The 24,730-nt window shown below is 51.3% G+C and overlaps 2 protein-coding genes across 9 annotated transcripts in view; one reads left to right on the top strand and one right to left on the bottom strand.

The window, feature by feature from the left end:
• The first annotated feature begins 9,797 nt into the window (after positions 1 to 9,797).
• Positions 9,798 to 19,058, top strand: ZFTA (zinc finger translocation associated). 2 transcript variants are annotated; one of them, XM_082344088.1, is made up of 5 exons: positions 9,798 to 10,531; positions 12,685 to 13,182; positions 13,710 to 14,099; positions 14,468 to 15,019; positions 15,182 to 19,058. In XM_082344088.1, the coding sequence occupies exons 1-5, from the start codon at positions 10,393 to 10,395 to the stop codon at positions 15,646 to 15,648; spliced, it is 2,046 nt and encodes a 681-aa protein (XP_082200214.1). In that variant the 5' UTR covers positions 9,798 to 10,392; the 3' UTR covers positions 15,649 to 19,058. The 2 variants fall into 2 exon arrangements, with proteins under 2 accessions (XP_082200214.1, XP_082200215.1); XM_082344089.1 differs by lacking the exons at positions 13,710 to 14,099; positions 14,468 to 15,019 and having other exon boundaries at positions 10,254 to 10,531.
• Positions 19,059 to 19,072: 14 nt separating this feature from the next.
• RTN3 (reticulon 3) overlaps positions 19,073 to 24,730 on the bottom strand; it is a 56,250-nt gene continuing 50,592 nt past the window's right edge. For 6 of the 7 annotated variants that reach the window (XM_082344022.1, XM_082344024.1, XM_082344025.1 and 3 more), the window contains 3 exons: positions 24,307 to 24,353; positions 22,904 to 22,962; positions 19,073 to 21,262 (listed from right to left, as the gene is read on the bottom strand). In XM_082344022.1, coding sequence (XP_082200148.1) covers positions 21,217 to 21,262; positions 22,904 to 22,962; positions 24,307 to 24,353 — 152 coding nt within the window. In that variant the 3' untranslated portion in view covers positions 19,073 to 21,216. The remainder of the gene's footprint in view (positions 21,263 to 22,903; positions 22,963 to 24,306; positions 24,354 to 24,730) is intronic. The other variant, XM_082344028.1, reaches the window with a different exon arrangement.

Genomic DNA, 24,730 nt, shown 5'->3' on the forward strand with positions numbered 1-24,730 from the left:
TGCCATATAGTATTTATAGCATGAACATTCTCTGGCTTATTCAGCTCTTTCCCTGCTGAAGGACAGTGAGGTAACTCCTGGGTTGTCATTACCTGACATGCAAGGAACACCCTTTATCCACGTCTTCTTGTACATGTACGTTTCTCTAGTGTAGAATCTCTGGATCAGAGAGTACGTGCATTTTGCAAATAAACTTTTTAAAATTTTGGAATAAATTTAGATTTATAGAAAAGTTGCAAAGAGTACTGAGAGTTCCCATATATCCCTCACCCAGTTTCCTCTAATGTTATCATCTTACATTATCACGGTACATTTGTCAAGACTAAGAAAACAACTTTTGCATATTACTGTGAACTAAACTCTAGACTTTATTTGGATTTCATTAGTTGTATTAGTCTGCTCAGGCTGCTATAGTAGAATATCACAGACTGGGTGACTTAAACCACATAAATTTATTTTCTCACAGTTCTGAAGGCTGGAAGTTCAAGATCAAGGCGCCAACAGGGTTGTCTTATGAGGTCTCTCTCCTTGGCTTGCAGATGGTCACCTTCTCCCTGTGTCCTCCCACGGCTTTTCTTCTGTGCGCACCTGCATGGGGAGAGAGAGAGAGCTCTTTGGTATCTCTTCCTCTTAGAAGGACACTAGTGTTATGGAATTAGGACCCCATCCTTATGACCTCATTTAACCTTAATTACCACCCTAAAGGCCGTCTCCAAATACAGTCACATTGGGGGTTAAGTCTTCAACATATGAATTTAGGAGGGGACACAATTCAGTCCATGACACTAGCTTTTCCACTAATGTCCTTTATCTGTTTCAGGATCCAATCCAGGATACCACATTGCCTTTAGGAGTCTGTGCATTTTTAGATTTCAATAGATTTGGTTAAATTGCTTTCCGAAGTGGCCCTAGTGGGGCTTCCCTGGTGGCGCAGTGGTTAAGAATCCGCCTGCCAATGCAGGTGACGCGGGTTCGAGACCTGGTCCGGGAAGATCGCACATGCCGCGGAGCAACTAAGCCCGTGTGCCACAGCTACTGAGGCTGCCGTCTAGAGCCTGCGAGCCACAACTACTGAAGCCCCCACGCCTAGAGACTGTGCTCTGCAACAGAGTAGCCCCCGCTTGCCACAACTAGAGAAATCCCACACCCGCACGCAGCAGCGAAGACCCAGTGCAGCCAAAAATAAATAAATAAATAAATAAATAAAACAAAAACAAATTGGCCCTAGTAGTTGACACATTCCCAGCTGTGTGTCCCCCTTTCCTCATACCCTCCCCATTCCTGATAGTATCAAACTTTAAAATCTTTGCCAATCAATTGGGTGACTGACAGTATCTTGCTGTTTAATCAGCAGTTTCCTGAATACAAGGAAAGCTGAGCTACGCTTTGCTGGCCACCTGTCGTTCCTGGGCTATGAACTGCCTATTCTTAGCCTTTGACCTTTTTTTTTTTTTTTTAAGTATATGATGAGTTTTTCTTATTGAATTGTAAGACCCTGTAACTTTGTGAGGGGAAAGGCTATGTCATAGTCACTGCTGGCACATAGTAGGTGCTTTTTGTTGCAAGAATCAGAGATTAATTTAAGGAAATGAAAAAGGGGATGTATCCCAGGGGACCCAGGTATGCGTGTAATGAGGCCTCTTCAGGGTTTGGAAGCAGGAAGGGCAGGCAGCATCTTTTCCCCTTTCCACAGTCTGGGTCTCCTCACTCTGTTCCGCATAGTGGGAGAGGCCTGGTCCTGATCGATGCAGCTTCAGCCACCCACCCTCAGCCATCATCTAGCTGTCTATGAAATTCCAAAAAGTGTCAGGAGAGAGGATCTGATTGGCTTTGCATGGGTCAGGGTGACACTTCCACTGGACGGTCACCTCTAGGCTCTTAAGCTGGAATGTATGGAGGAAAGGTGGCTGCTGGGGGCTCCCACTCTGGGTGGGGAGGGGTGAGCTGGGCAGAGAGCCAGAGGACAGCCAGCTCCTGCAGGACTGTGATGGATAGAATAGGAGCGATGACCCCCCAAATGTGCCTTGCCCCTGTATTACTGGTGTCTTGTTAGTAGCTGGAATGACAATAGATTCTCAACATGAGTGACTAGACATCTTGTTTCTGCCATTCGGCATCCCTTCTTTTGTTAACTTCATATGGTTTTTCCTTACAGCATCCACCCTTCTCAGTCCCCATGCTGACTCCTCCCGGAAAGGGCATCTGACCCCAGGTACAGGGAGGTGACACATCCCATGTGTGTGGCCACAGTGATGGGTTGAGGGATAAACATGTGATTAAGCATGTGATCCAATTCAGGCCAATGAGAGTTAGACCTGGGATTTTGTTCACATTGCTGGAGAAAGGAAGATCTTTCTTTTCTGAGGGCCTTGAAGTGGCGAAGTAACAGGTCTGGAACTGCTAGGGGCCATCATTTGAAAGACCTGTCCGAAAAGGAACCAGGGAAGCAGGGTAAGAACAAAGAGAGAGGGACTTCCCTGGTGGTCCAGTGGTTAAGACTCTGTGCTCCCAATGCAGGGGGCCCGGGTTCGATCCCTGGTCAGGGAACTAGATCCCACATGCCGCAACTAAGAACCCGCATGCCGCAACGAAGATCCCGCATGCTGCAACTAAAGATCCCGCATGGGCTTCCCTGGTGGCGCAGTGGTTGAGAATCTGCCTGCCAATGCAGGGGACACGGGTTCGAGCCCTGGTCTGGGAAGATCCCACATGCCGCGGAGCAACTAGGCCCGTGAGCCACAATTACTGAGCCTGTGCGTCTGGAGCCTGTGCTCCGCAACAAGAGAGGCCGCGATAGTGAGAGGCCCGCGCACCGCGATGAAGAGTGGCCCCCGCTCGCCGCAACTAGAGAAAGCCCTCGCACAGAAACGAAGACCCAACACAGCCAAAAATAAATAAATTAATTAATTAAAAAAAAAAAATGGACAAAGGATCTGAACAGAAGTTCCTCCAGAGATATCCAAATGGCCAATAAGCACAAGAAAAGATGCTCAACATCATCAGTCATTAGAGATGCAAGTCAAGCCATAATGAGATACCATTTCACACCCACTAGGATGGCTATAATAAAAAAGATGGGCAATAGAAAATGTTGGTGAGGATGTGGAGAAATTGGAACATACATTGTTGTTGGAAATGTAAAATAGTGTAGCCACTTCCAAAAGCAGTTCAAAAACTTAAAACCCAGCAGTTCCGCTAAAAATAAATAAATAAATAAATAAATAAATAAATAAAGATCCCGCATGCCGCAACTAAGACCCGGCGCAGCCAAATAAATAAATAAATGTTTTTTTTAAAATAAAAAAATAAAAACAAAGAGGGGGAGAGACAGAGAGACACTAAGATCATGGTGACACTACTGAGCTTTGGGTCAAGTCACATCTGAAGACAGCTCTTCTGTAGTTTTCAGTCCCATGAACAAATACACCCTCTCCCCGCCTTAAAAAAAATACTGAACAAATTTAAGTTGTGTTTTCCATCATTTACCAATAAAAGTGTGCTGACTCATACTGAGACAGGATTAATGAAACATTAAGTAACCACTGGAATGTTCTGTGTTGGATGACAGGTTATAGAAAAGGGACAAAGAAATCCCACATGTTTGATGTTGTTTGTTTTTTATAAAGCAAGCATTTTATAAAGCAAATATTTATTTATTTTTGGCTGCGTCGGGTCTTAGTTGCAGCACATGGGATCTTTCATTGTGGCGCGGGGGCTCTTCGTTGTAATGTGCAGGCTTCTCTCTAGTCGTGGCGTGTGGGCTCAGTAGTTGTGGCGGGCTTAGTTGCCCCGTGGCACGTGGAATCTGAGTTCCCCGACCAGGGATCGAACCTGCATCGCCTGTATTGGAAGGTGGATTCTTAGCCACTGGACCACCAGGGAAGTTTCCCACATGTCTGGTTTTGACACATTTAAAGAGGGACAGGGATGAAGGCCTTGCTGGTCAGTTACTTCTTTTTTATTTATTTATTTATTTAGTTTTTGGTTGCGTTCGGTCTTCGTTGCTGCATGCGGACTTTCTCTAGTTGCGGCGATCAGGGGCTACTCTTTGTGGCAGTGTGTGGGCTTCTCATTGCGGTGGCTTCGCTTTGTTGCGGGGCACAGGCTCTAGGCACGCGGGCTGCAGTAGTTGTGGCTCGTGGGCTCTAGAGCTCAGGCTCAGTAGTTGTGGCGCACAGGCTTAGTTGCTCTGCGGCATGTGGGATCTTCCCCGACCAGGGCTTGAACCCGTGTCCCCTGCATTGGCAGGCGGATTCTTAACCACTGTGCCACCGGGGAAGTCCCTCAGTTACTTCTTGTTGCCTGTTTCTGCTCATGGCCGGGTCAGGGAGTTGGACCATTATGAGACTTGTCTCTCCTTAGTGGGGTGAAGTAGAGGGAAGACTAAAATCCTCAAATGTTTATACCAGATCAGGAGGGTAGGACACTGAGACCATCTTGAAGACATCCCCACAATGAGGAGCTGGGGACCCAGCAGCAGGCCAGCATCTGAGGCTGGTTCTGAGGACCTTTTGATGCATCTATGGTTTTCTGCGCTAGTGGGAACTCAAGCCACTTGAGCCATGGTCCTTAGAATTATTCTTCCTTTGGCACCAACAGGTAAGAACACGAATGCTATCCTGTATTTTCTGAGTGATCACGTCACCCCAGTAAATAGTTATACAGCCTGGGCATTAAGAATGTTTCACTGGGGGTGGGGGGAGTGGGAGGTACAAACTATTGGGTGTAAGACAGGCTCAAGGAGGTATTGTATAACACAGGGAACATAGCCAATATTTTGTAATAACTATACATGGAAAGTAACCTTTAAACACTGTATAAAGACAAAAAATTTTTAAACTTAAAAACAAACAAATAAAAGAATGTTTCATTGGACCAGCTCCTCCAGAATCAGAATCAGAAATCAGAAGGTGAGACCTAGGGTTTTCATCTGTGAGTCAACCTCAGTGGTGATATCTGTAACAAACATTCAATAAACAAGAGTTGAATGAAAGAATGAATGAATAAATGAATGTGTTTGAGAATAAACTGTGTAGTGTGGGTAAGTACAAGAAACTTTGAAAGTTCCAGAATGATACGTATGGAGTAATTCCACTTAGTTAAAGCTTAGTTAAAAACATGTAAGTTATTGATTTATATTGTTTATGAATACGTGGGCAGTGAAAGTACTGGAACTTGTATGGGAAGGCTAAGCACCAGCTTCAGGAAGGGTGAACTTGGGGAGGGAGGGAGGAGATGGAGCAGGAAGGCTTGCCTTGGAGCTTCAACTGTCTCTGTGATATTTTCTTTCTTAAAAAATGTTATGTAGCAGATACATCAAAATGTTTAGAGTTGTTAAAGCTGGGAGGTATGAGAATATGTACATAGGTACTTACATAATTTTTTTCTGTATGTTTGAAATATTTTATAATTAAAAAAAGTGTTTTTAAGTGTCAGGGTTTTAGAGACCGGGAGGCTGGAGTTTAAGTCTTCTTTTCACCAATTACTAGCTGTGTTTTGGACAAGTTACTTCCTTTCCCACCTGTGACTCTCCCTCTTGGGATATGTCACATCCTCTTCACCTGCAATGAACACTCGACTAAGTTCACATTGGGAAACAGCTTTTGCCAATTTTCTCTTCTCTAAAAACAGAGACATCATTGGCTGTTTTATTTGCAAATTTGAGTGCCTGGGGTTGAAATTCCTCCCCTCTCTCTCCCCTCAACATGCACATATAAAGTTTGAAGTTTACCTTACACCTGGAGATAATCTTTTTTTTTTTAAAGATTGATTGATTGATTGATTGCTATGTTGGGTCTTCGTTTCTGTGCTAGGGCTTTCTCTAGTTGCGGCAAGCGGGGGCCACTCTTCATCGCAGTGCGCGGGCCTCTCACTGTTGCGGCCTCTCGTTGCGGAGCATAGGCTCCAGACGCACAGGCTCCGTAGTTGTGGCTCACGGGCCTAGTTGCTCCGCGGCATGTGGGATCTTCCCAGACCAGAGCTCGAACCCGTGTCCCCTGCATTAGCAGGCAGATTCTCAACCACTGCGCCACCAGGGAAGCCCTGGAGATAATCTTTAGGTCTGAAATTCCTTTGGAGTTTTACAAGGGATGATGTAATGTACAGTCTACATGGAAAGTCCCTTCGACAGTCATAGGCTATATGACCCATTGACTTTTGTTCTTTGAAAGGGTTTAGGTCTGCCCTCTAGGGAACACTGAAAACCTACTTTTCTGAACCCGTTTTACAGTTCTGAGACATTTCGAAAAGTAGAATCTAGAATTTGTGGCAAATTTGGGTCTAGTGAGGTGGATGGTATTTACGGCCTGAAAAACTTCCTTTAGGAACGCTCTCCACAGTACCCCCTGCTAGTCACTAGGGAGGCCCTTCCTTCAACGGGACTCCAGAGGGGCCACCGAGGCCCTGGAAAGACACTCCGATTCTGCCCCGAGAGACTCTGGCTCTTGCAGCCTGGGACCAGCCACCCTAAGGAGCCTGCGGTGCTGCCGGCTGAGGACCACAGACCGTGGCCTAAGCATCTGTGTCAGAGAATGGAGGGGAAGTGGCCTGGTGCAAAAACGAGGAGTTCTGGTTTCCATACAGGCTCCAAGGTCTCCACTTGTGACCTCATTCTGTCTCTGCCCGCAAATCTGTCTTTCTTTTTCTAACCCTGCCCTTCCAGTGCAGACACTGGGAGCTAGCCAGGCTTTTCTCTTGCCATCACATTCCGTCAGTCACCACGTCCTGTAGGTTCTACCCTCTTAATATAGCTCAATCTAGGGCCACTGCTGGCATCTACAGGGCCTTTGTTAGAAATTAGTTAAAAGGGCCCTCTCTGGGGACTTCCCTGGTGGTCCAGTGGGTAAGACTCCACGCTCCCAATGCAGGGGGCTCGGGTTCCATCCCTGGTCGGGGAACTAGATCCCGCACGCATGCTGCAACTAAGAAGCCCGCACGCCACAACTAAAGATCCCGCATGCCGCCACGAAGGATCCTTCATGCCACAACGAAGATCCCGCGTGCCGCGGCTAAGACCCAGCGCAGCCAAAATAAATAAATATTTTAAAAAATCACATTCATTTTAAAAAGGGTGCGGTGCTTCTCTGCGCTAGTGAAATAGGAAAAGACGCTCGCTCTAGGTGGAGGCAGCTTTCAGGTACACGCTTGGCTAACAAATAGCTTGTGGGCGAGATGAGGTGCACCTTCCTCCTGGCTCAGCTGGGGGCACAGGTGGCATTTCACACCCTCCTCCAGTGTCTCTGTGTGCAATGAAGATGGCATCACAATGTGCTCGGACCCTGCTCAAATCTTTGGCTTCCTCTCCATCCACCCTGTAGCTGCTGCCTTACAGCCTTTCTGTGGCTGGCATGGACGGCTCCAACTGCGTCCAGTCTTTCTCTCTCTTCTCGTCCTCCTCCCTTGTGTTCTCAGGGCTGCCTGCTGACTGCCCTGCACACTGGCTCCAGGCACTCCCCAGGCCTCCGGGACAATTGCGGACTCTCAGCAAGGCACCCGAGACTCTTGTCCCTGCTCTTTCCATTTCCTTTTCTGCCTCTCCCACCGGAAATCTTCCTTCACCCCAGAGCTTCCCTGCCTCTATTTCTCATCCTGGCAATACCTCCTGGCCTTTCAAGACTTGGCTCAAGCCATACCTTCCCTAAGAAGTCTTCCCCAGTTGGTTGGGTAGCCTCTCCCCTGGCACTTGTCACCCTGTATTGCAATCAAGGCTGGCTAGACATTGGGCACCGGGAGCACAGTGCCTAGAGCCCTTGATAATCTTAGGGGCTCATGAAACTATTTTAACTTATTTAAAAATCAGAAGAAAAAAAGAACTTTAAGGGTCAAAGAAAATGTGTTATTTTTTCTCACACCAGAAAAAAAAATTGTAGGGCCCATAAAAATCCATTAAATCATTTTTCCTTTCCTTTTTCTTTTTTTTTTTTTTTAGAGGAAGATGCCCATGGAGGCAAAAGTACCTAGGATCCATGAAAAGTCTTAATGTGACCCTGACTGCCATTGTCCACCCAGTAGACTGAGAGTTCCTAGGAAGTGGGGAATGGAACCTCCCAGGGCTGTGCTATGTAAGCTTTAAACCTCTGTATCCCCAGCCCAGTGCTACGTACTCAGGACTGGCTCAGTCAATGCTTTCTGAATAAGTGGATAAGTAAATGAATGAATGGACTTGAGTGAGACTCTTGACTCTGAGTCTCCGTTTCTTCATCTGCAAAGCAAAGCTTCATCTTTGTAGGGTGGCTGTGAGGATCAGATGGTGAGTGGAAGATGCCTTGGACCTGTGGAGCTTGGAGCCGGTCCTGAAGCTACGCAGGATGTGAGCAAGGAGAGGAGCCAGAGGTTGTTAAAAATGGCTCTAGGTGGTGTCGATACCTTTTTGTTGGTAACAAGCAAAATTATCCTATTTATACACAGAGAAAAAGAACCGGAAGGACATTTACCAAAAGTGTCTCTCAGTGGCCAGCTCTGAACATGGGTTGTCTTTGTAATTGTTTAAAAAACATACTTAGGAACATGTGAAGGCCAGGTCTGTGTCTTATTTTCCTTTTGTGTCCCTGGCCGGGCGTAGGTGAAGGACATATGAATAAGGGAATCCCCCATCTCATGGTCCCATCTGGCACCACATCAGCACCAGGGCCCCTGGTGGGCACCCAAGTGGGTGGAGTGCAGCAAGGCCAGTAGTGGAGAGAGCAGAGCTGTAGAACGGAGACTCTGTTTACCCAGGGTGATGTCTCTCGCAGGCCATCATGGGGACTGAGGAAGAGATGGGACAACATCTCCAATGGGACAGTCACCTTTTAGACACTTCAAAAATTTTAGTTCCTGGTCCCTCTTCACGAACACTTAGGAAGCAGGCTTCCTGTGTTCCAAGTAATTTAATATTTCCCATGGCTCCCCAAGGACTGGAATCGTTTCCTTTTTATAAGCTGTGGGTGCTAAGTCAGAAACAGTATCAGACTCGCGCATCTTGCTCACTGCTGTCTGCCCAGCGCCTGGGAGCATGCTGGCACACAATAGGTGTAGAGTGAGCAAATGAATGTGTCAAGAGTGACTTCTTTAACGGGTTGCTGGGCAGCTCCCCGAAAAAGAGAATAAAACCCACCTCTAAATAATGAGACCCTGTATGGCCTCCCGCACCCTGTAATTTGGATCTCTAGGAATCGCCTTTGTTGTGGGCGACCAACCACAGGCACAGAAAGCACCTGCTTCTCCAGCCGGTCCTCGAGGAAGGACCCCAGGCTGCCGTGCCCCTGGCTGCTTCTCCAGGTCCCTTCTCTCCGCTTCTTGGGACCTGGGGGTTCCGAGGCATCCCAGGGCTCGCAACCAGGGTCCGCCCCAGAGCTTCCCAGCCGTGGTGGCGCGGGTCCCCAGATGCCCGACTCCCCGCCCGGGGTCAGCGTTCTTCCCCTCCTCGTGCGGGGCAGAGGGTCCGGGACCGCGTCTAGGGCCTCGTGTCGCACCCCCAGGCCTGCGGGGGCAGAAGCCTGAGTCACGGCGGCGCACGCCCTCCCCTCTCGGCTTCCATCCTGGGGCCACCTCCGCCCGGCAGCGTCGGGCCCCGGCGCAGCCCGCTCTCCGCGGTCTACTGCGCGCCCCCTCTCCTCCGCCTGAGTCTCCGCGGCCGCGGTCCCCGCCCCGGCCAGCTCCGGGGGAGCTTGGCCCGTCCGCCCTCCAGTGCTGAAGCCCGAGCTCCCAGCGCTCCCGGGCGGCTCCCGCGGGAGGGGGCGCGGCCGCCCCCGCGGCTCCACCCTCTCTGCGGGGACGCGGCCATCTGGGGCCCCTGCCAGTCGTGTCCGCTCTGGGGCCCGCGCCTAGCTCGCGCGGGAGGAGGCAGTCCCTGGCAGGGACCGGGGCCTCCCCACCGGTCGACCCCCTTGCCAGCGCCGGTGCGGGGAGCCGGGCGCTTAGATGCCCCGAGGGGGCAGTGGCTGTGAGCCGACTTGGGTGGAAGCGCGTCGCAACGGACGCGGCGCCCCTGGCCGCCTCGGTGACCCTTCAGGAGCCGGGACCCGAGCCCCGGAGGCGGCGGCGCGGGCCCGCGAGGACGGCGAGGTCCGTGCTCCTAACGTCCGCGGCGGGCGAAGGCTGCGGAGCCTTGGTCGGGCTGGTCGCCTCCCGCCTCTCCCCCCAGCCCCCCGCGAGCTGGCAGGAGGAAATAGCGCGCGGCCCCTTTAAATTTACCCAGGAGCCCTTAAAGGAGCCCCAGGGGCCCCAGACAGGAATCCCCACCCCGGTCCAGCCCGCGCCGCCGAGCTAGCAGTCAGCCGTCCGTGCGGCCGGCCGCCCAGTGCATGCACCCCGCGCTCCGGGGCCCCGCGCACCGAGCGCCGCGCGCGGGCCGCCGCCGGCCCCGCGGCCCCGCGCCCTGCCGCCCCGGGGCCCCGCTCCGCAGCGCAGCGCATGGAGCCTGGCGGGGACCACCGGAGCCGGAGCGGCGGCGGCAGGGGCGGCCCCGGGCCAGCAGCGGCCTCGGCACGGGGCCGACGGCTGCCGCCCGCCGGATCGAGCGGCGGCGCGGAGCCCGAGGAGGACGACGGCGGTAAGAGTTGGCTGGGGCCGGCGGCTCGGGCGGGGGCCCCGGCATGGGGGAGGGGAGGGCTGCGGCTCCGGGCTCCGGGCCCCTCTCCTCCGCCGAACAAAGGGGGGGACGCGGGCAGGGCGGCCGGGGGCGCCACCTGGCGGGCGCGGATGGCGACTGCAGGGCCAGCGGGGGAGCCCCCCGCCCAGCTCCCGGGGTTGGCCCGCGGGGCTCGGGCGGATCCCCTCCCCCTTAAAGGGCCCCGAGGCCCCCGCCTTGGAGGCCCAGCTGGAGGGGCCCCAGAGGGCCTGGCCTGGCGCCGCGGGGCTCGCGCTCTAGGCTCTTGGACTTGCGGCCCCCGCCCCTTTCTCTTTCAGACTCCCAGGTGGTCTCCCTTATCCGGCTGTCTCTTAAAAGTCTGCCCAGACCTTGGGTCCCTTTCCGGGCTTCCCACCAGAGGAACTGAGCTGGGGACTCCGCTGTTTTAAGTTGGGCTGTCCTCTCCTCTGTGGCCTTGCTTAGAGAAAGGAACCCTTTTTCTTTTTTCCTACGTTCTCCCTGGGAAAGAGCACGGCTTGCGCCTCTTGGGGACCTACCAGTACCTTCCCCACGGCGGGCAGTTCTTAAAGGGATGGGCTCGCCCACAAAGGCATACACCCCCTCCTGTCCGCGCGTTACCCCCTCCCTTCTTTTCAAAAATTTTGCCACAATTTGTCAGCTATAGGGGGACCAGCCAGTCCTCTTAGTTTGCTCTCAAAGGAGACTGTTTTTCTTCATCCCTCTGCTTCAGGGTCAACGCCTTAAGACCCATGAAGCTTCTGTCCAGGCTAGGGAGACTCAGCCCTAATCCCTGAGCTCCCCTCCCAGAAATTCCCCATCCCCTTTTGTTTTTAAAGAATCCCAGCTCCTCCCCTTTTTTCCGCTCTTAAAGCGCCAGTCCACCTTAGACTAACAGATCCAGCGCTGGAAGGATGCTCAGAGACCAGCTAGCTATCCAGTGCCTTAGCAGACAAAGACGCTTAGGCCCAGAGAGCGGACATGACCTGTCAGAGGTCACAGAGCAAGTTACCAGTGAAGCCAGGAGTCGAACCCAGGTTTCTGACTCTGAAACTAGTGTTTTCTTTTTCTTTGGATCTACTTACACCAAAACCAAACAAAAACACAGTGATGACAGGAGCCCTCTCTGATCCTGCCTTTTGTTTCCCAGACCGGGGGATTCTCCACTGGGAGAATGACCACACCTGTCTATTCAGCCTATTTGTCCAGGAGACCCTTTTCTAAATAAAATAAGGTCCAAACTGTAGGGAAAGTGGGGGACTGCTCAGTGTCTCTATTTGGCAACAGGGAGCACCACTGGGTTGGTGGCCTCTCCACTGACTGCCCTCTGATTGCTGGGCAGTGGCCGGCTCCCGGCCAGAGCAAAAAATAAATCCCCAGAAAGACTTAATGGACTCCAGTGGGTGGTGGCCACTCCCTGCTGCAGTCTTCAGTAGCCACTCTGGTGGCCCTCCTGCCGTCATCCCCTTTCAGTCATCAGCTCTCCCAGACTCTAGGAAAGTCAGAGTCCTAAAAACTCCTTTCTCTGGAGGTGCTGACAGCTTTGTCATGGGGATCCCTCCTGTGGGTCTCTAAATTTGGGGAACTGACATTGCTTAGTGCCCCTTAAAATGGGATTCTCAGGAGGGTGTATTTGAGGCATTATTGGAAAAAGGGAGAAGATCATCTTTGGGTGGGGCCCTCCTGGCTGGGGCCTTGGGCAGTGGGTCCTGTGTGCAGCCCTGGATGCAGACAGATGCCCCCTTTGTTCTTCTCACCCTGCTGCGGCTGTAACCGCCACGGCATGCTGCTCTCCTGGCTGTACCCCTACAGCCCTCATCCAGAAAGGGTGCCTTGCAGAGCCTGCTGCCTCCTTGGCCTTCACCTTATTTTTTAAAAAGTCAGAGCTGTGCCCTGCATTCTTTTGTTCTTGATCCTCTCTTAAAGGGGTCTTGCTCTTTGTAAAGGACCGATGTTTTGACGCCCTGCTCTACCACCTCCCTTTTATTGCTGTTGCCATCCCTTTCCTGCCCCTGAATGACCTCTCTCCCACCTCCCTTCTCTTGCAAAATCGAAGCCCTAGGTTCCTTCCCTGGAAATCGGAGATTGAAAAACTGTCTCCCTTTCCCCCTCTTCAGGGCAAGATCTTCAGCTGGAAGGGGGTGCCTTGGGGACCTGGGGGAGTGCCCCCCTGCCCTCCTCCAGGGCCAGGGGACCAGCATCCTCAGGCAGGAAATACTCAGACCACTGTGAGGCCCGGGCCTCGAGGCCTGGAAAGAGCCGCATCCCTGGCCGTGACCACCGGCGCTACTACCACGACCACTGGCGGCTGGAGTACCTGATGGACTTCAACCCTGCCCGTCACGGCATGGTGTGCATGGTGTGCGGCAGCTCCCTGGCCACTCTCAAGCTCAGCACCATCAAGCGACACATCCGCCAAAAGCACCCCTACTCCCTGCATTGGAGTCCCCGGGAGAAGGAAGTCATCAGCAACAGCTGGGATGCCCACTTGGGGCTGGGGGCCTGTGGAGAGGCTGAGGGCCTAGGGGCCCAGGGGGCTGAGGAGGAGGAGGAGGAGGAGGAGGAAGAGGAGGAGGAAGGGGCCGGCCTCCAGGCTTGCCCTCCCAAGGGCCCAGGTAATGTTGGACATGGGGAAGCAAGGGCCTGGGTGGTGGACGGGGCCAGGTGGGGACAGCCTGGGCTTCTTAGCCAACTAGCTGGTTTTCTGGAGCAAGTTATTGCTCCTTTTTGGGGTGAGGTCTGTTTATTGGACAATAGTGGGGGAGAGACAGTGGGATGAGGGGGTCTCCAGCGTCCCTGACAGCTTTGACGTTCTGTGGTTTTAGAAGGATCCAGGGAGTGGAGGCTGGGGAGAGAGGCAGGGGAAGGTCTGGGAGCAGAGGGTACCGTGAAGTCTAGGGAAGGGGCTAGAATCTGGGTCTGGGGGAGGAGTCGGGTGGGCTGAGGGTTTGTGTTCAGGAGGATTAGGAGGTGGCGGAGTTAAGACTTGAGGGGAGAGGAAGGGAAGGAAGGGTAAAGCTTAGGCAGAGGGCTCAGAGTCAGCGTGAGGGAGAGGCTTATGGATGGAGGACCTGGCTGCGGTGGCGGGGGCTCCCCCGGAGGGCCAGCATCTCAGTTCCTTCCCTTCCTCCAACCCTTTCAGGCAAAGCCCCAGCTGGTGGGGGCAGCCGGCGCCAGCGGCGAGGGGGCCCAGGGGCACCCCGGGCTCGGCGTCGGCGCCTGTCTGCCTCCCGGAGGGCTGGGGGCAGCAGGGGGCTGGGTGCCCGGCGCCTGGAGCGGAGGCTGAAGGAGTCCCTGCAGAACTGGTTCCGGGCAGAGTGTCTCATGGACTATGACCCGCGGGGGAACCGGCTGGTGTGCATGGCCTGTGGCCGGGCGCTACCCAGCTTGCACCTGGATGACATCCGTGCCCACGTGCTGGAGGTGCACCCCAGCTCCCTGGGGCTCAGCGGCCCCCAGCGCAGCGCCCTGCTGCAAGCCTGGGGTGGCCAGCCTGAGGCACTGTCTGAGCTCACCCAGCCCTCCCCACCAGGTGCGAGGCCCATCCTAGGGCCAGGACCCCTCCATATAAGGGCTGCAAAGTGAGGTCTGTGGCCAGAACCGGGAGGGACTCATCCCCCCCTACACACACACACACACACACACACACACACACACACAACCGGGAGGACTCATTCCCCCCCTACACACACACACACACACGCACACACACACACACAACCGGAGGACTCATTCCCCCCCCTACACACACACGCACACACACATTCTCCCTCTCTCTCCCTCTCTCTGGTTGGGGCCTCTAGCTTAGGGCTGGGGTGAGGAGCAAGGGACCCCCTCTGTGTGGGTAAGGGCAACCCAGCCAGCAGGCTGAGCCCCTCTCCCTCACCCATTCCCCAACAGACGATGACCTCGTCCCCCAGGACCTGACCAGAAAGAGCCGGGACTCGGCCCCCGCTGCTGGAGCCCCCTCCTCTCAGGATCTCAGCCCCCCAGACGTAAAGGAAGAGGCTGGCTGGGTCCCTGAGAGGCCCGGGCCGGCAGAGGAGGAGGAGCTGGAGGAGGGCGAGAGGGTGGGGATCCCGGGCCGGTCTCCGCGGGGCCGCGACCACCGCCGCCACTACCAGGAGCGCTGGCGGCTGGAGTACCTCATGGAGTTGGACGGCGGCCGGCGCGGCCTGGTGTGCATGGTGTGCGGGGGCGCGCTGGCCTCGCTCAAGATGAGCACCATCAAGCGGCACATCCGCCAGCGCCACCCGGGCTCCACGCGCCTCAGCGGGCCAGTCAGGGCCCTCATCGCCCAGGAGTGGAGCGAGAAGGCCGCCCACCTGCTGGCCTTGGGGCTGCCCCGCCCCGAGTCCCCCAGGGACCCTGCCGCCCCCAGCACAGCCGCAGCCTCCGAGGAGGGGGGAGGGGAAGAGGAGGAGGAGCCAGAGGAGGAGGAGGAGTGGTGGGGTGAGCTGGCGGAGGGCCAGAGCAGGTGGAGAGGGAGAGGGGCCAGGGTAGAAGGGGGTGGGGAGAGTGGAAGGTCGAAGGGGAGAGGGGAGGGTGGGACAGGGCAAAGGTGGGGGGTTACGAAGCCCAGACGCTCCAATGAGGTCCTTTGATCCGTCCTAGGCGATGTCCCGCTTTCCCCTGGAGAACCGTCGGAGCGGCCCGCCGAGGAAGAGGAGGACGATGAGGACGGCCCAGAGCCCGGGGGACTCGCTTTCCCACCGCTGCCGCCGCCGCCACCTCCCCCGCCGCCGCCGCCGCCCCCGCCCCGCAGCCGAGAACAGCGGCGGAACTACCAGCCGCGCTGGCGGGGCGAGTACCTGATGGACTACGACGGCAGCCGGCGCGGCCTGGTGTGCATGGTGTGCGGGGGCGCGCTGGCCACGCTCAAGGTCAGCACCATCAAGCGGCACATTCTGCAGGTGCACCCCTTCTCCATGGACTTCACGCCCGAGGAGCGCCAGACCATCCTGGAGGCCTACGAGGAGGCGGCACTACGCTGCTACGGCCACGAGGGCTTTGGACCGCCCGCCCCGGCGCCGCGCGACGGCGGCGCGGACCTCAAGGCGGGCGCCGTGTGTCGGGCGTAGAGGACTCGCACTCGAGGGGCCGTGCCCAGCTGGCTGTCCGGCTGGGAGCCCCAGCTTCCCGCGGCCCTGGCCGCTGCCGCTGCCCCCCGCTGGCCGGGCCGGGCGGAGATTCGGGATTGGGTGGGGGTCTCCGGCTTGCGCTGGGTTCCAGAGAGCTCCCCAGGCTAGTCGGGGCGCCGCAGGAATCGCGCTCTCTTCTCGGACCCGGAGCCCAGGCCCTCGCTGCTCAGGGCCCCACGTTCCTGAGAAGCCACAGCGTTTGCACGGAGAGCTTTTGGGCCCCGGCCGCACCCGCGAGGCGATCCTGTGCCAGGCCGGGACGGGGGCACCGATAGTCAGTATTAGGGCCCCAAGTAGGTGGGGGAGGCAGAAAGGACGCACCGACCCCTTTTCACGGCCGGGGGTCCAGCTCTCAGAGCTGCACGTCGGCAGGCACGGCTCCCGGGTCGGGGCGGCTGCTGCCCGGTCGTTACTGGCTTTCTCGACCGCTCCGGGGCCAGGACTGCGGACGAGGGCCTTCCTCGGGAGGAGAGGCAACGGGGCTGCGGAGCCAGCCCGCGGTGAAGGCGCGTAGTACCGCGGGTGGTCGGGCGGGGCGGTGGCCCGGGGCGGGGGCGGGGCTGGGCCGGTCCCCGCCTTCTGTGCCTGCCTCCGGGGCGGGCTCTCCGGGGATCGCCCCACCCGCCTCCCCGGCCCCTACCACGGCCGCCCGCACCGAGATCTTGTAAAGGGATTAGCACTTTTTCCTTTGCTCCTCTCCTGCTCCGAGGGCCTCCGTTTACCCTGAGCTCAGTCAGGCGCTCGTGCTTCAGCGCCCGTCAGTCCGAGCCCGGGGCACTGGAGGTCCCGGCAGTTGGCGTTCTGTTCCTGTCCCCTTTTGTACGCGGTGGACGCACCACCCCCAGGGCCTGGGGCCGGGCCTCGGCCTTCGTTTCTCTTCCCCGCGGCAGCGCCAGGTCCTGAGGGGCCGGGAGTGGGCCCCACGATCTCCCAGGCAGGTCCGAGAGGGATGTGTAGATTCATTCTCCTGTGGAGAACAGGTGGCCCCAAGATCAGGCCCTTTTTGCTCTTTGTATTTTATTTTGAAACTGTATTTAATGCTTTTATATGAGAGGGGGAGGGGCGGGAAGAGAGCTGTCCGTCACCCTTATGTGCAAATGTCTTATTTATTATGCGTGTATCAGAGATAAGCTGTGAGGTGGTGGAGGAAGGACCTAAAGGGAGGAGGTGCGAGGAGGCGCGGATGGGAGGACCCCCAAACATCACAGACTAATGTGTGCCTCACCGGGCCCCTCCTCGGAGTCTCTGGTACCCACTGTCTGCTCTTCACATAGGCCAGTTCCTTTGGTCTTAAAGCCTGAGAGTGGGGAGGTCAGCGGGTTGGGACTTCAGGGCTGGGTCTGGAGGGGAAGGGGCCCTGGCACCTGGGGCCAGGAGCTGCCTCTGTGGGTGGGAAAGCAGACAGCAAAGAAGCCCTTCCTCTCATCCCAGTGCCCCCAGGCCAGAGCCCAAGGTTCAAGTGCCTCAGGCCCAGTCCCTTTGACTCTTCCTGATTGGGAATTGAATTTTATACCACGGATTTTATAGCATTTTTATATAACTCAAGATTGTCTGAGTTGGAAGGACCTTGGAGATCTAGTACCTGCCCCCACCCCTTTCACAGATAGGTAAAATGAAGCCCGGAAACTGAAATTATCACACACCAGGCAGGAATAGTACTAGGACTAGAATAAAAATCTCAACTCCCAATTCGGTGTTCTTTGCACTACACTACACGGCCTCCCAATCTCTGGTGAGTTAAAATTTCTTTTACCGTTAGGCCTGCCGAAGGATGACCAGTGCTGGGTGCTGCAGGCCCTCAGCGCATTTGTGGCCTTCGGGGGATGGCAAAGAACAGCACACTTCCTTGTAACGAATGAGTATTCTACAGGGCAATTTTGCCACCACTGGCTTCAGCTGGAGGGCACCAGCAGCAGCCTTCTCCATCAGAACTCCCGAAGTAGGGCTGACTGCCGCCCGGCCCAAGGCCTCTCTACTGGGCAAGGCTCTGGTGTAGTGTTGCTGATGCCACCAGGGGTTCAGGAAATACTGCATGGGCTGTCAGTTGACTGAAAAGTGAATTCCTAGAGTGTCTGAACCTCCAGGTTTGTTGAGACAGTATTAAAAGCTTCAGAACAGGGATTATGGATGGCACCAGGTTGGATACTGCCATTCTTTTACTTTCCTTCATGCATGTTGTTTTCAGATCCAGAAGGAGTGTTTTGCCACTTTTGCTACTCTGCCTATTCAAAAACAGTAGGCAAACTGGGGCAATTATTATAGTCATCCAAGCCCTCTGCCGAAGTTCAGGTAAGCCAGGGCAGAGAGCAGGGTGGGAACGGTTTCTCCCCTTGATAGGGAGAGGACTTGGGAGGGCAGGAGTGGGTGTCTTTATTAAGCAGCAGCCCCAAGCACTCCACTGGTTCTCAGAAGTGGCCGCCAGAACAGCATCATCCCATTAGGAACTTAGTAGAAAGGCAAATTCTTGGGCCCCACCTTGTAGATCAGAAACTGGGGTGGAGCCCAGCAGTCCGTTTTGAAAAGCCCTCCAGTGATCATGAGGCACGCTGAAGTTCTGAGCACCACTGATCTAGAAAGTGCCACTGTAGTGATGACTACTTTGCAGCTATAGCCTCATGAGTTAGGAGATGAGGTGGTCCCCATCTCTAGGTGCCTCCTCCTTGCCTTGGGAGTCTGACATGAACAGGTGAAGTTTCTTCATGAATTTTTTTGTTAATGGTATGCTTGCTATTATGGCCAATATGTAAATGTTACTCTGAATACATATTTATATACCATGTTAGTGATATTATTTGAACATTTGTATGCGTATTTGTGAAGTTGTTTGCATCAGTTATTTTTAAAAAATTTCAGCCTAAGTTTTCTAAGAGGTATGGTTGAATAAACTTTAAAAATCCAGCTTAAGGGTCATGGCAGCCTTAGTTTTGGGAAAGAGCTAATCCGACACAAGTTCTTTCAGCAAAAACCTGATGGAAAAGTTTCCATTTGCCATGGTGACTGACTCTCATTTTAAGTACATTGTGACTGAGTTATAGGCTGCTTCATGTTGCAGGTGGGGGAACCTTCCTAGGTTGGTGTAAACTGGGACAACAGACCCCTCTGGCCCCCTTCCACTCATCATATTTCTCCTAAGGTCACCTCTTAGAGGGTCTCTTATTTTCTTTCAGAAACCAAATGCACAGTTTTGCTCTACTATGGAAATTCTACAGTCTTGGAAATCATTACCAGTATCAACTATTAGTCGCTTTTTAAAGCCTCAAAAGTGGAGTGGGAATGGGGGCCAGTGGAAGCCTTGTTTGGTTCTTACTTTACCCAAACTGTGTATAAAGAATAAAGTTAGCAGAATGACACCACAGTCACTGTGTTCTTTTTTTTATTATTATTTTTATTAATACCACATCAATTTGCAGTTTTACAGGAACCAAGATTCAAGCTCCTTAGGCGCTACTGTACTTTTATGTTGCACGCACATACACGCACACACAGTTTCATTAGTAATTTTTCACCTATAGATTTTTCTTAAAAAAACAAAAAATTCTTGTGTGGCACAAAGATCTGTCCAAATTAATCTAAACACAGCACTAACAAAACAAAGAGCTAGGTGTGGAGGCTTCCAGTGCAGAAAAAGGTCCTTTGGAGGGGAAGCCCAAAAAGATGATCAGTACACTTACTTCCTGGGACGGCAAAGGATGGGGATGGAGAATGCATTCCCTACTATGACATGAAATCAGTTAAACATTTCAAAAGGAAAGGGGGCTAAGAAAATAAGAGAGTGGAGTAAGGCAAGGGTACCTTTTACCCATCTAAATTCCTAAGTAATTTCCTCAACAAAATAGAAGGAAAACTTCCTTCCACTACCTTCTACAGAGCTGCACTACTTTGGGACTGTCAAAGATTGTAGCCTTTAAAGTCACCAGTGCATATTCCCTCTGGATTATCACGACTATGAGTTACAACCTGAAGGAACTCACAGATGATTTTCTTTCAAATTTACTGAATTTTCATGTTGGAAAGGGAGGAAGACACTTGTAAGTCTCCAATGGGAATCAAAGATTCCCAAACGCCCTCCATCTGATGTCAACATGAACTGTTTTGTTGTCTTTTAATTGTGCACGGAGCCTGTCAACACAATCTGGCCCTGCCTGATCACCCTTACCTAAAGCTTCTTGGAAAACACTCTCAAAAGGAGCACCCTGTACCATGGTAGAGGTGCCAAGACATTTTATGTGCCTGAAAATGAAAGGAACCCTCAAACAACACACACCCAATAAGCTAGCCTCCAAGTTAAAACTCCATATGAATCACAAAATGCACTTCCTTACACTAATCTGTGATCTCTTAACCACAGACACAATCTCCTCTCAAGCCAGCTCAGCTTTGGTCCTTAGGGGAAAACGATGAGCACAGGTTAAAGATGTACCATGTGCAGGAGGAAAAGAGAAAAGAGAAAAAAGGCCTTTGTGTTTCTGTAGTTCACCCCTTGAGAATGTCTCCCCACCAAGGACTGAGACAGGATTACAATAACTCAATAACTGAGGAGCCCACATGCAGATTAGTTTTTTTCTCTAACAAGTTTACAGCAGTGTACAGCAGTTACAGACATTTTATAATAAGAAAAGTACAACCATATTTATTAAACTTAAGGGTAGGAAAGAGGGAGGAAAGCCCATTCAGGAATAAGCTCTCAAACTAAAGCTCAGAACTGGTGTCCGGAAGAAATGACACAGACCCCACCGTCCCACATGGCGGAGCCTGTCCTCTCCTAAGGGTGAGCGGGAGTCGCAGAAGCACTCCTGTGCGCTCCTGCTCATCCTACTTTCCATTCTTGGTTATCGGATGGCATTCTGAGAATCAGGAATTATCACTATCAACTATAAGTTATTCATAGAGTTGAAAGTTATATCGTTAAATGAAAAAGAAGAATATTAGGGGTAGCTGCTCACATTGTGGGGCAGGAAGATGGGATCACAGGGCTGCAAAAAACAAAATAAAACAAAACAACAACAACAACAACAAAAAAGAGGGAAAGAATCCCATTCTTGTCCCCAGATAATTTCTTCATAAGTTAATCATTATTTCTTAACTTAAAAATAAGGGCAAAACTATGATGGAAAGCTATGTAAGACTGACTAGTCCTTGAAATTTGAATAGAAGAACCCAAGAGATGTGTTTTATTTTCCATTTTCTCCTTTACCTCCAATCTTTCCCCTCCTTTCTAGCTACAGGTAAAGCTCCACCATCATTAAGGTATTGATTTATCCTATTAATTTGATTCTTTCTTTATTCTTTTGGGTTCTAAGATATCAGTTCTTTTTTAAGTCCAACAATTCTTGTTCTTGATACTGAGGGTAAAGGGAAAGGAGGGGAGAAAACACCAAATTAAAAAAAAAAAAGCTTGGAATGCAGGCTCAAGCTGACACTGAGCACGGTTCCTTCATAGTACAAGTAACAACATTATAACTATTAAATGGTGTTTTAGTAACTGTTGCATTTCTGGTTTCCATGTACTTATTCTGCCTTTTTTTTTGCAACTCCAGGGAGTTTTGCTTGAATCCTATTGAGGAAAAGGAAAAAAAAAAGGGTGAAAACATAGACATTAGTTCTACGTTTTTATTTTAACACTGATGCTAGAAGACACACTCCTGGATTTACCGGAGCCATGTGAAAAACACTCCCATTTCCGCAGGGCTTCCTCCGGATGACAAGCGGCAGGGGCTGGGCCTGGCCTGGGATGAGCTGAGTGCACCGAGACCCGTCCCCCTGCCTGCCGCCGCGCCTGTTGCCTGTCCTCCTCTGCCTGAACCTCCCGGCTCCTCCACTGGGGCTTCCAGAGAAGAATGAGATGTATCTAGGCTTAATGCCTGCTGACTGTGCTCTACATGATGGCAGTGCAAGAGCCCATTTCTCTTGGAATGCCAGGTTACCTACCCATTAGTGTCACAGAAGGAACGACGAGTCAAGGGTCAAGGTCACATATAAAAAAACTACAGGAGCTGGCAATAGTTCCCCGCCCCTCACAGGACACTAAAGCTGTCCTTTATTTTGTGCACTGAGGTTACCCATCACTAAGGGTACCAAGCGACATTCACATCCCTCAGCTAATGTCAAAGTTACTCCCCACAAACGATACATCACACAGAGTGGGCCAAATCAGCTCACACTGCTAATCAAGACTTTAGGTTTAAAGCTAAGTTATGATCATCTTTCACAATAAGGAATAAACAGCAACCATACACAAATTTGTCCTAACTGCCCTTGTCTGGCTTGAGCTCCAATGTCTACCTAAGAAAGCAAAAGAGTAGGTAAAGATCCTGGCATCAAGCCAGAGCTGTCTGGATATAGTCAAGATTTCCTCTTACCAAAGCTGGAAAAAGCACTAAAATTTGGGGTGTGAAAGGTGGGAGTGGGCACAAAGAGGATTTAAATGCTTGTGATGTTTTTTCTCTTAAAGAATATCTGAAGAAAATATGGAAAATATAGAAAAATATTAACATTTTAATTCAAAGTGCTGGGTTCCACAGTGTTTGTTACAAATAATTGAAAATAAAAAAGAGAAACAGTTCCGTGATATAGGGAGTCATAAAAATGTCTACCAACATTTTATTACTTGATTTAAATATTAAATCGGTTAAAACAGAAGGATTTGGTAGTCTTAGAAAAAAGAAGTAGCTTTGAACTTTAATACATTGATTTACTAAAATTTTTATTTCTGAAAAGGGAGGGAAGAGTTTGGCTTAAAATTGATATTTGTGAAAATTGGAGACTTCCCTCTTGGTCCAGTGGCTAAGACTCCACGCTTCAACTGCAGCGGCTGTGGGTTTGATCCCTGGTCGGGGAACTAAGATCCCACATGCCGCGTGGCGCGGCCAAAAAAAAAAATAATAAAATAAAATAAAATTGATATTTGTGAAAATAAATGAAGGTGAGTATACAACCACGAACATTTAAAAACCGGTTCAAAAAGGCAGAGTGGTCCTAACTCCATTGATCCTTTTTAATCTAAGATACAAGGCATGCTTTACAAAGAAGCAGATGAAATAATTTTTAGTAAAATCAAACTACTAACCAAGGTTTTCTCTTTCCCCAGGTTAAAAATTTACTTTCTTTGGCATTAGCATTTTACACAGGAGACTAAAAATAATTGGGGGAAGAAAAGCACATGTCATGATGAAATGTGGAACCTAAGCATACTCACTTTTCAACAATTGACTTGGTCTGATCACGGGCGATGCCAACATAGTGATCAATCTGGATCTTTAACGAAGAAAAGCGACTCAGTTGTGGCAACACACAGATTAACAATTTTCCTGAAGGTAATTTTTTTTGTCTAGTTTAACCATTTTTAAAAAACACTATGGAATATTCTGGAAAATGAAAATAGTGCCCAGTTTTAAAAAGTACTTGCTAAAAAAAAAAAAAAAAGTACTTGCTAGGTATTTCCTTCAGAGACACTGGAGTATATAGCATTTTCTGAATACTAGAAACTGTGTGTCTAATCTATATTCTGTAATCAAAAATGTGTTTTGACTCCTGGGTGAGACTAATTCATTTAATATCAAAAAGCCATGAATAGGGCTTCCCTGGTGGCGCAGTGGTTAAGAATCTGCCTGCCAATGAGGGGACACGGGTTCGAGCCCTGGTCCGGGAAGATCCCACATGCCGTGGAGCAACTAAGCCTGTGCGCCACAGCTACTCAGCCTGCCCTCTAGAGCCTGCGAGCTACAACTACTGAGCCTGGGTGCCCCAACTACTGAAGCTTGCGTGCCTGGAGCCCGTGCTCCGCAACAAGAGAAGACACCACAATGAGAAGCTCGTGCACCGCAACGAAGAGTAGCCCCCACTCGCCGCAACTACAGAAAGCCCGGGCGCAGCAACAAAGACCCAACGCAGCCAAAACTAAATAAAATAAAGTAAATAAATTAAAAAAAAAAAAAGCCATGAATAAAAGTCTGCTGATGCATGACTTAATCTATCAAGAATAACCTCATAGCATCTAGTATACTCTGTATACACCACTCTACGATGCAAACATCTGTTCATACTGATGGATTCCCACAATAGCCTTAACAGTTTAAGCTTCTTTTTAGACACCAGCTTTTATTTAAGCATTTTTTCAGCTTATTTTTTTGGAACAGATCCATGTGATAAAAACTCAAAAGGTGGGGACTTCCCTGGTGGCGCAATGGATAAGACTCTGCGCTCCCAATGCAGGGGGCCTGGGTTCAATCCCTGGGTCCGGGAACTAGATCCCACATGCATGCCACAACTAAGAGTTCTCATGCCACAACTAAGGAGGCTGCCTGCTGCAACTGAGACCCAGTGCAACCAAATAAAAACAACAACAACAACAACAACAAAAAACTCAGAAGGCACACAGCAAGGTGTAAGTTCCCTTCCTGCCCTTATCTCTCCTAGACATTCAGCTTCTCTCCTTAAAGGAAACCACTATTACCAGTTTCTTACAGGTACCTGACTTATAAAATCAGACTGTAAAAATGGTTAGAAAAGGATTGCTCTGAACTTTCAATGCCTAAAAAATGAACTAAAATTAGTCGTACATCAACTGGCATATCTGATTAGAAACAGACAAATGCTTACCTTGTACTTCTCATAGACAACTGGAACACTGAAAATGAGCAGTTCAGCTGTAAGACAGAATCATGAGACATGGCAAGTGTAAATGTGAGATGGTCACAAAGTCTCAAGACACAAGTAACAGGAGCATTTTTCCTCATAAAATATAGGGAAACACAGATCTTCTTCAATATGAGAAATCCTGGCCAGAGCTCTCAATTAAGGACAGTTAGATACAGGTACACAGGCTTCCTTCTTTGTACCACAAATAATTTCCAAATTATGAAAATGATTTCTACAAATAAGATCCCCATATTTAAACCAAATCTAGAAAACTCTCCTTTATTTCTAGCTGTCTGGATATTTCTTTATAGGTAGGACCATTTAATAAACCTGTGGCCATACACACAGATTCCTCTGAGGTCAAGGTCTCTATGGATGTTAAAGG

Source organism: Balaenoptera borealis (assembly GCF_965194805.1).
Source record: "Balaenoptera borealis genome assembly, chromosome: 11".
In the NCBI taxonomy this organism is placed as follows: Eukaryota; Metazoa; Chordata; class Mammalia; order Artiodactyla; family Balaenopteridae; genus Balaenoptera; species Balaenoptera borealis.

Bases quoted from the DNA above. Each gene is read 5' to 3' on its own strand.
- ZFTA (XM_082344088.1), top strand. From the start codon at position 10,393: ATGGAGCCTGGCGGGGACCACCGGAGCCGGAGCGGCGGCGGCAGGGGC. The intron at 10,532-12,684 runs GTAAGAGTTGGC...CCCCCTCTTCAG, and splicing joins GCCCGAGGAGGACGACGGCG to GGCAAGATCTTCAGCTGGAA. The intron at 13,183-13,709 runs GTAATGTTGGAC...CAACCCTTTCAG, and splicing joins TTGCCCTCCCAAGGGCCCAG to GCAAAGCCCCAGCTGGTGGG.